Below are 10,852 nucleotides of genomic sequence, written 5' to 3' on the forward strand. Positions count from 1 at the left end.
AATTGCAGTAAAATTGGTCCCCGGCACATGTGTGTCAGGCTAAATGGATTACGGGAGATACAGATCTGTTTGCCTGTCTGCACTTGCCTTTAGACAATATTCATCAATTTTACAAAAAGCTCTCAACTAAACATGGAGCCAATACAAATGTGAAACGCTCAAGGCAATGGGGCTCTTTTCTATATATAACAACAACAAAAAGCCAAAACAAAATCAGATCTAAAGGTGATTTTACATTAGCAGAATGAAATTGTTGGCAGAAAATGAAATCCTTTTATCATCTCACTAGGCTGAAGACGGAAGTAATAATCAGACATTCTTAAAAGTTTGCCGTAGAAAACCTTGGTTTTGGCTGGTGCAATTCTCAATTCATGATTCACACCCATGATCTCTTGTTGGCAGAGATTGAAATGAGGTCTTAGGTTCAGCTTGCCCATTTGGCATTCTGTTTGGGTTTGCTATTGCTGGAGGGGGGGGGTTGATTAAATTCACATTTAAAGGCAAACCTACCAAATCTGCTGTTTCCAAAACAATATGTGAACCGAAACACACCCTCCTTCGAAATTTGCACACCACAGGCAAGAGGATCCTTTGGTCCTCCAGATGTCACCTCTACCAGCCCAAGCAGGTATGACCAATGTCTAGGGATGTTGGGAATTGTAGTTCAGCAACATGGGGAGGGCCAAAGGTTCCTCTGACCTGAAAATTCACATTTTGGCCCTGCCAACTTTTGCCTTTGGTCCCACCCACTACTGACATGCAACCTCTTGAAGAGGGCATGTGACCCTTGGCCTGAAATAGGTTCCCACCCCAGCACTAGGCATTTAGAGGACTGAGCTTACGTTCTACTAGGGATTAATTCATTCTTGACTTTCCCTCTCTGTAACTGTGTTTTGCTTCTATAAGTAATTCTGGGTATGGCTCAGGCTGGATTTTGGCCTCACCACAGCATGTTATGGATCTTCAGATGCTTTATTCTCTGTCAGCAATATTGATTCATTGCTTTGATTAGAGTAGGAGACAGAGAGAGAGAGAGAGAGAGAGAGAGAGAGAGAGAGAGAAGAATTTGGTGTATAGGATTTCCGTTATCTCTTATTAGACTGAATAGGGCAATGCTACTGTGCTGAATGTTTCATTTCCTACAAACTTCCCTGCTTTTAAAACAAAACAAAACCAAGCCACAACTCATTGGTGTTTTTCATGTATATTGCCTTGATCAGTGGAACTATTTTTTAGCAGTAAGAGGAAAAGAAAAGATTTCATTTAGTTTGAATGCATTTGAAGCTTAAAATATTCCAGTGCTTTAACAACCACAATGATTTGCTTTTAATATATTGGACAATTGATTTCTTTCTTACCCCCGAGGATGTGGACAGGCTGCTTGGACGCGTGAAACCAACCACCTGTCTCCTTGATCTTTGCCCATCCTGGCTAATAAAAGCAAGCCAGGAAGGGCTGGGCGATGGGCTCTGCGGGGTTGTGAATGCTTCCCTCTGTGAGGGAACATTCCCAGATCCGCTGAAAGAGGCGGTCATTAAACCGCCTCTTAAAAAAACATATTTAGACCCGGCCAGTATGGCCAACTATCGCCCAGTCTCAAATCTTCCATTCTTGGGCAAGGTGATTGAGCGCGTGGTTGCTGAACAACTCCAGGCACGCCTGGAGGATGCGGACCATTTGGATCCCTTCCAATCGGGATTCAGGCCTCATCATGGGACTGAAACTGCCTTGGTCGCACTGGTTGATGATCTCCGGTGAGCTAGGGACAAATGTGTGAGTTGTTTCCTAGTTCTGCTGGATCTCTCAGCGGCCTTTGATACAATCAACCATAACATCCTTCTGGACCGTCTAGAGGGGCTGGGAGCTGGGGGCACTGTTATACAGTGGTTTTGCTCCTTCCTCCTGGGCCGTGTTCAGAAAGTGGTGGTGGGAGATGAGTGTTCAGACCCCTGGGCCCTCACTTGTGGGGTGCCTCAGGGTTCCGTCCTCTCCCCCATGCTTTTTAACATCTATATGAAGCCGCTGGAAGAGATCATCAGGGGGTTTGGACTGGGTGTCCAATATGCACATGATACCCAGCTCTACCTCTCTTTCAAATCTGAACCAGTGAAGGCAGTGAAGGTCCTGTGTGAGTGTCTGGAGGCGGTTGGAGGATGGATGGCGGCTAATGGATTGAAGCTGAATCCTGACAAGACAGAAGTACTGTTTTTGGGGGACGGGGCGGGCTGGTGTGGAGGACTCCCTGGTCCTAAATAGGGTAACTGTGCCCCTGAAGGACCAGGTGGGCAGCCTGGGAGTCATTTTGCACTCACAGCTGTCCATGGAGGCGCAGGTCAATTCTGTATCCAGGGCAGCTGTCTACCAACTCCATCTGGTACGTAGGCTGAGACCCTATCTGCCTGCGGACTGTCTCGCCAGAGTGGTGCATGCTCTAGTTATCTCCCGCTTGGACTACTGCAATGCGCTCTATGTGGGGCTACCTTTGAAGGTGACTCAGAAACTACAACTAATCCAGAATGCGGCAGCTAGACTGGTGACTGGGGGCGGCCGCCGAGACCACATAACACCGGTCTTGAAAGACCTACATTGGCTCTCACTACGTTTCCGAGCACAATTCAAAGTGCTGGTGTTGACCTTTAAAGCCCTAAACGGCCTCAGCCCAGTATACCTGAAGGAGCGTCTCCACCCCCATCGTTCTGCCCGGATGCTGAGGTCCAGCGCCGAGGGCCTTCTAGCGGTTCCCTCACTGCGAGAAGCAAAGGTACAGGGAACCAGGCAGAGGGCCTTCTCGGTAGTGGCGCCTGCCCTGTGGAACGCCCTCCCATCAGATGTCAAAGCGATAAATAACTACCTGACATTCAGAAGACATCTTAAGGCAGCCCTGTTCAGGGAAGTTTTTAATCTGTGATATTTTAGTGTATTTTTGGTTTCTATGGAAGCCGCCCAGAGTGGTAATAATTATTATTATTATTCTGCAAGCAATGGCATAACTTTGAAACTAAGTGTGTCTGATGACTTGGGCTCCATTAAACACCCCCAGTATTCCTTAGAAAGCTTGATTTTGCATGGTGGTATTAGTGTCTTTTCACTGTTTCTAAGGAGGTACAGACCAGCCTCTATATAGTGCTTCTCAGCTTCTGCTTTCATTTTGCCAAACATAACAGATGCATAAACGAAATGCCTAGCTTGGCTAAAGTCCCTGACTTATGAGTTTTTAATTAACTCTTTCATAAACATCACCATGTTTTTGACTGACTTCTTCGAACTAGAAAGCAATGTTTGCATTTAAACCTTTATACCCCACTTTCCCATTTATTCAGCCTCAAATGTGGAACAAATCAATGCTAAAATTTGTGTACCATATTCAGTGTGCTATGAAAGAGCTGAAATGTGAATATGGAAAAGGGTTCAAGTTGAAGTAGGGAATAACTCTCAGTACACTTTAGTGAAGGCAAAACTGCAGTTGGACCAAAACCCATCAGCCATCAGATGATAGCCGCCATCTTTTTTCCCCAACGGACTCTGAGAACAATGCTATGTGATAACATAGCATCATGTATGGGAACTAATAGGTACCAAAAAAAGAAAGAAAAAAAGATGTCCACTAGATAATTCTGGGAGCTGCATTTTATTTATTTACCCAGAAGCTTCACGCGGAGTCATACTAAAACCCAATGTCATTCTCAGGGGCTGGTTGAAAGAAGTACCAAATAAGGGGCAGGTGAGTTTGGCCTCCTTCCCACCCTGAATTTCAGTCCCACACCCCTGAAAAACCTTGGCACACCATCCCCACTTCCATGTCATTCAGAGCGGGGTGTGTGTGCAAAATAAAGGAGGTCATTTTGGGCTTGCATTAATGCATCTCTAACAAACTCTGGCTTATCTCTGCATTAGCATGCATTGTTCTCACACTTCCAAGAATCACCTACTGTGTTCCAACGTACAAAATCCAAGACTTTGGTTTATTTCTGCAGCTCATTATCATTTCTATAGTTGCATCATTATATGTAGCACATGGATTTAGCAAGCCTTCATATTGCCTGCTTACAAGGATCTTACTAACATCTAGTAAATTTAATGACCTCTAATAAGAAGGGGAAATGAAATCCTGCCCAGGGAACTTAATAGAACTTGTAGGTTTTAAATGCATCTTGTCATTTTATGAGTACTTAAACCCTCAGCTGAAAGCTATGGACAGAGCCCTTGCTTTGTTTAAGTTAGCTACATGAAAAACAAATAGCTTATTTTTGTTTATTTTTTATTCCTTTAACCTCTAGGACTACCTGATAAAGCAATCACTAAAGAACATTAAACATTATGTGGTTTTACTTGATAGAGGTACTGCAAGGCTCCAGCGGATTGCCATAGCATAAATAATAATATAAAATCTAGAAAGATGTTGCAATATGACCTACTTACTATAAAGAGATCACCCATATCCATAGCCACTAACTTATCCCTCTCCACAGGAATTCTAATGTCCCACCACCACAAAAAAGAAAAAGAAATTCCAGTTGCAGGAAACCATAGGATGGGAGAGTGCCGTCGTGATCTGGTTCTGCCTGTGAGCTTTCCATATTGGGCATCTGGTTGGCCACTGTGAGAACAGGATGCTGGAATGTATGGACCATTGCTCTGACTCAGCAGGCTCTTGCATTCTTGTACCTCCAGTAAAGGAAGCAAAGTCAGTGAGAAGACCTAGCCGGGCAACATCACTGTTACTAAGAAGAGAGCCGTTGTCATAAATGTGCATATTACTAACCTTTATAGCTTGACCCTCCCCATTCCAGACAATTGTAAGTTGCCAGGAATGCATAATAAAAATCAGTTCCAAGGTAAGGAGAGCCAGTGTGGTGTAGTGGTTAAGAGCGGTAGATTCGTAATCTGGTGAACCGGGTTCGCGTCTCCGCTCCTCCACATGCAGTTGCTGGGTGACCTTGGGCTAGTCACACTTCTTTGACATCTCTCAGCCCCACTCACCTCACAGAGTGTTTGTTGTGGGGGAGGAAGGGAAAGGATAATGTTAGCCGCTTTGAGAATCTTAGGGTAGTGATAAAGTGGGATATCAAGTCCAAACGCTTCTTCTTCTTTATACCAGGCATAGGCAAACTCGGCCCTCCAGATGTTTTGGGACTACAATTCCCATCATCCCTGACCACTGGTCCTGTTAGCTAGGGATGATGGGAGTTGTAGTCCCAAAACATCTGGAGGGCTGAGTTTGCCTATGCCTGCTTTACACTGATTGTCAGGGCTTACATAGAGTCATTGTGCAGCACTTCGCAAGCCCTGGAGATCAGCTGATACATTGGCAAAAATAAAATAAAATGCATTATATAGCAGACACTATTAAGTAAAATTGCATATAAAAATGTGTACAGTGGTAGAAGTTCTCTTTACAAATGCTGATGAATTTCACAAGTGCTTCTTCTTTTTCTTTGAAATCACAAACCTCTGTAGAAATGTGAGGAATGGAATTTAAGACAAGAAAAATGAGACATGGAGGAAACTGAAATTGACAGACTCACCCATTCCTACACTTCAGCCAGCAACAATCTCAATTTATCCAGAGGCAAATTTGTGACCTGGGTCTCTGCCTCTACAATACCCAGCTTTGGTCCAATCCGGCAAGACTCTTTCTATGTTCCTGTGTGCAGAACATCAGGAGGGTCATTTATAAAGCAGGCAGTGCCAGAGATCAACATTGGCCTTCCATTATTTAATGGTTTCCTAATGCTGATCTCCTTCCCTTGCTGATGCCGGTCCTCTCGCACCTCCATTGTCTGTAGTTCAAAGTTACTTCTGCCTCCCTGGCTAATGGGGTCAGAACAGTTCCTTCGGTAATAGATTGCCAGTCCCTTGGGCACAAAGACTTTTGAGAGACAGGCCACAATGAGAAGACGGGCCGTTAAATAACATTTGATGCAGCTCAAGGGAATGATAATTACAGCGTTTAGTTACAATGATTCACGGAGGTAAGAACCACATTCCACAAGGCATGAGCTCTTCAACGACCTTTCCAAGAACATGGGTCAAAACCCATCCATTGTCTCTGAAGCAGGTAGATCGGGTCGCATCTGGGTAGGAGAAAAGGGGTTGGGGGACGGAAGGGGATCGTTCTGCCCAGGCACTAAATTAAAAGACTAATGCCACATAAAAACTGGAGAATGAGGAATATCGGATGGGGGTTCCGCCTATATTCCAACATCTAGTTCTGGCCAAAGAAATGAAATGCATTGAAACCAGAAACACCGACAAGGAAGCCATTTCCTTTCCATTATGCTGATTTGCCATAGATGATCATGTGATGTGACCTGACTCCTCTGAGTTGGGCTCGCCTAACAGTCTGAGCCACAGAGGTAGGGAACCTGGCACCCTCCAGATATTGCTGCGCTCCAGCTTCCATCAGACACAGCCAGCGTGGTTAGCTGTGGTCCAAGGGCATCTAGAGACCCAACAGGTCCCCCACCTCTGAACAAAGAGATGCTGGTACTCCCTGGTTACAAGTATCCTTCATCTTGCCACATTCCCAACAGGAACCATGCCCAAAATCTACAATTAGAGAGACAGGGAACAGGAAGCCATTTTTCTCTCCTTGCAGTTGGGGATCCCACTGTAAGCCTTGTGGCACCCTATTTGTGGAGTTCCCAAATAGGAACACTTGTTGTGCCCCCCCAATTGATAATCTTGAAGTGTCGCCTGAAGATGCATCTGTTTGCTTGGGCTTTAGGGGATCAAGGGGATCTTGATCCTCACAGTTAATATTCTGGTTTGCTGAGTTACAGAAATTATTGTGCCTTGACTCGTGCTTGGATCCAGCCTCTTAGGCATGTTAGCCTGGTGTCAGGGAACTGCCATCAGTGCCGGAGGGAGAGAGCAAAATCCAGAGGGATTCCAGAGAGCGTCCCGGGATTGGGAGAGGCAGCCCATCTTCTGGGGAAGAGAATCAGCGTAGCACCAGTGGAGAAGGGGGGCAGATGGGGGAAGCGGCGAGGCGGTCCCATTGTGAGATTTTGACCGGCTTCTGCCCATCTGAAGCTGATACAGGCTTGTCTTATCTTGAGCCCAAACAGAGTAGTCCACACAGCAGAAGGATAAGCAGTATGTGCCACATTCTTAACTTTATTTACACTTCTATGCTGAGAGAATACAAACATGCATCTTGCCTCTGCGAGAGCAGAGAAGCAACTCTTCTCAGAAACAAAGAACACCGAGAGAACAGTGAAAAACAGGAAACCAGTGAACGTCACATCCAGTCTCCCATTCCCGTGGGAACCCAACAGTAACTCTGACTGTGGAATGCAAAACAATGCCTTGTGACTGCAGTTGCTGCTCAGTGAGGGAAATAGAAACCAACACCCATGACTCCTTGCCGGGGACCAGCGGGGAGAGGAGCGGTCCTCCGCTGCCTACGCCCTCCTTGCGCAGAAGGCTTTTGCGCAGAGATAGTAGGAGGAGACTAGGCATCAAAGAGCTTCTTTGCTGGAAGAAGTTTAAGAAATGTCCACTGACGGATTCTGCCAGTGATTGAGACAGCCACGGGTGAGTGGCTGTCCGGACAGAAAAGGTTCACTCAGGCAACCCAGCCAGGTGTTTGCACCGGCTTATGCACGAGCAACCCCTAGGACCATTACATCTTAATAATGGGCCCTTGCACTGCCTTCATACATGGGAGTGCCTGGTTTCTTCTTTACCTTTGATACCTGAGACGTGAGTCTAATCTGTGTTAACTGTTTTTAATTTAAATTTAAGGTTAATTAAATAAAATTTAAATTAAATAAATCTAAATTAAGAACAGATTTGCTGGTGAAGTACAGGTAATAATAATAATAACCAAAGCCCTATGCAAAAGCCAACTCACTCCCACACAGCTTCCTTAGAAGTGACGGGACTTGTAGGGTGGAAGGCAGGGAGCCCAACAGTAGGTGGAGCCAAAGATCCAATGGCATGCAGAGCCAACTAATTCTAGTTTTGTCTCCATCCTCCTCCTCCCAGTTGAGTTCTACAAAGGTAACACTGAGACTAAGCGGGATGAAGGTGTCTGCCAGTACCAGCCATTGTACCAGTACCTGGGCTAGTTGTAATTAACAAGTTAATACCCGCCTCTGGGCTAGTTGTAATTCAGAAGGTAGACGGGTGGGGGCTAGCTGAGCACAGACTGTGGTTGGTGGGGCACTGTCCCCATTTCCCCCCACTGCTCTTTTAGGGGCCTCTGTGAAGCACTGATCAGCTTGGCACCTGCAATTTCTTGCACAGAACAAAATCTTCCTCCTTAGCTGCCTCTGCTGTCGTTGTCTGAATACCAACCAAATTCCAGACCCTAAATTTTCTTTCCTGCATCCCCTCTGACTACAACTCATTTTGAATGTGAGTGCTTGGTGTTTACAAAGACAGATATTTCAAGCTCTTGATAGACTTCGACAGGAAAGAGTTATGTTATGCCAGAAGGTGATGGCTATATTGCTTTACTGATCAACACCCTCTGTTCTGGCAAACCCCAAAACAGTGTTTTTTTTTTTATCCCTTGAAAAATTCTATGTCTTTATAAGGCTAAAACTCCTCACTTAACTTCCTTAACACTGAGCATTTGCTTTATATATATATATATAAAGTAAAACACGTCAAAGAAGAACTCCCGAAATAAGCCACACATCGCAAGGTAACAATGGGAACTGTCAGGATGAATATAGAGCATTTCTGACCTTTCTGGTTGTTGTCACCCCATATCTTTATTCATGCATCTCTGCCATCAGACTTAGACTGTGTACACACCACTCATTGAAAGCACATGACTTCCCCAAAAAACTCATGGGAACTTTAGCTTTTGAAGGGTGCTGAAAATTGAAAACTACAGCTCCAAGGATGGTGTGAATGTGATACCTTTGAGGGGTGTGGCCTGGGAAGGGGTGTGGCCTGGGGGAAGCCATATGCGTTAAGCCACAGTCCTAAAGTGTGTATGAATGGCACATCCAAAGCTGAGGGCCTCTGTCTACACTGAGCTCCCAGACTTTGGAACTCCCTTCCCTAAAGAAGTTAGACTGTGCCCTTCTTTGTTTTATTCCAACAGGCCCTTGGGAACTGGTTGCTTTTTAAGGAAAGCATTTTTAATAGGCAACATCAAGGCCTTGACTCACCTGTCTTGTAGGTCTTTATCATTAACCTTGACTTGGAGGACTTTAAACAGAGGGCTGTCTTCTAGGTGACAGGGCCACCCTAAATGTAAATATAGATCCTTTTACAAATCCGCTTTTGCTCTCTTCCAGGAGGCCAAACCTTCCCATTAGTGACATGCCACAGCTTAGCAGAAGAGCTTTGCAGGCATAAGGTCTCAGGTTCAATCCTTGGCATCTCCAGGTAGGTTTGGGAATGTCTCTCCTCTGAAACTGCTGCTAGGTGGTATCCAGCCAACGTCTTCCATCAGCGCAAGGATTTCTGCTTGCACAATGGAGCTTCTCTCCCCCTTGCATGTGCCCACTAAATCTGGGGGATTCCACCAATGCTCTGGAGCAGATTTTTGTGGAGGGCATGGGGTGAGGAGAGGGGGGGGAAGTTCCACTGCACAAGTGGAAATCCTTGTGCTGATGGAACAAGTCAGTTGGATAGATAACACTGAGTAGTTAGATAACACTGAGTAGATAACACTGAGATAGATGGACCAATGGTCTGACTCGGTTTAAGACAACTCCCTGTGTTCACTAAAGGATCAGTGGTCACATGCGCTCTCCAACAGATCTAACTTGTCAGTCATGTGCAATAGCAAAATATCATTAAGTTTGCAATCCCCAGCTATCCTCTCTGGTAATTAGAAAGGCTCTTGCAAATAGATGTAACCTTATCTGTTTATCTAAGGCAGAATCTTTATGGTAATTTTCGAGGCAGAATCCAATAGCTTTGCAAGGCAAGCCACTGAGGAAGCATGAGATCTATAATTACTGAAACTGCCAGGTAATTGCTGTTTAGTGCTTATTTATAGAACATATTCTTAGGGATACCTCCAGGGCTTTTTTTCTATATATATTTTAAATGAAATGGCCTATAAAAGAAAATACATTTCTGTATTAAAGAGTAATGAAAATGTATCTCACCCCCCCCTTTTGCTTCAGTGTTTTCATTACTTAAAAGGCCCCTGTGTTATTATTTTTACAGAGACATACAACACGGGATGTAAAGGGGGGGGGCAGTGGTAAAATAAGTAAATGAGGAAGGCCAAACCAGTGCTTAGAACCCTATATAAAGCCATATATATATATTTTAAAAAATAAAGACTGACATTCAGTTGGAGGTATTTTGAAATCTTCCCTTTCTTTCTTTTTCTTTCCTGCTGGTGCTCCGCTCTGCCACGAATCTCTGAAGACAAGCCCGTCCACAGCAGAGTCGAGCGAAATTCAAGTTTTCTGTGTTGTATGTCAGGGTTGAGGACAACTTGTCAGCTCTGCCACTGTCAGGTTTTATCTTCAAATATGACAGGCAATTTGTTCGGGGAACTCTCGTGAATGACAAGATAGAGCGGGGTTGTAAAACATGGCACCTGTGTGGTAGGCCCTGCGTTTGTGGACGTCAAAGGCGATTGTTTTCTTTTGCTATTAGCCCATTGACGCTGAACAATTTAAGGGAAGGGCCACAGCTCAGTGGCAAAGCACCTGCTTTGCAAGCAGAAGGTCCTCGGTTTAATCCCTGGCATCTCCAGGTAAGACTGGGAAAGACTTTTTGACTCTGCATAAGGCAACATCTGATGTTTACTTCCCATGTTCCTATTTTAGAAAGAGGAGTTTTGGCTCAGTTATAGGGCACCAGGTTCCAATATTCAACCCATGGTATCTCTAGGTAGGGTTGGGGGAAGAACTCCTGCCTACAA

At 44.9% G+C, this 10,852-nt stretch overlaps 1 protein-coding gene across 1 annotated transcript in view; it reads left to right on the plus strand.

Annotated features, from left to right (window-relative positions):
• Positions 1-9,350, plus strand: part of FTO (FTO alpha-ketoglutarate dependent dioxygenase) — a 269,303-nt gene extending 259,953 nt beyond the window's left edge. The window contains exon 9 of the mRNA XM_079988831.1: positions 9,261-9,350. Within this exon, the coding sequence (XP_079844957.1) occupies positions 9,261-9,321 (61 nt within the window). The 3' untranslated portion in view covers positions 9,322-9,350. The remainder of the gene's footprint in view (positions 1-9,260) is intronic.
• The last annotated feature ends 1,502 nt before the right edge of the window (positions 9,351-10,852 follow it).

This window comes from Podarcis cretensis (genome assembly GCF_951804945.1).
Source record: "Podarcis cretensis genome assembly, chromosome: 8".
NCBI lineage: Eukaryota > Metazoa > Chordata > Lepidosauria > Squamata > Lacertidae > Podarcis > Podarcis cretensis.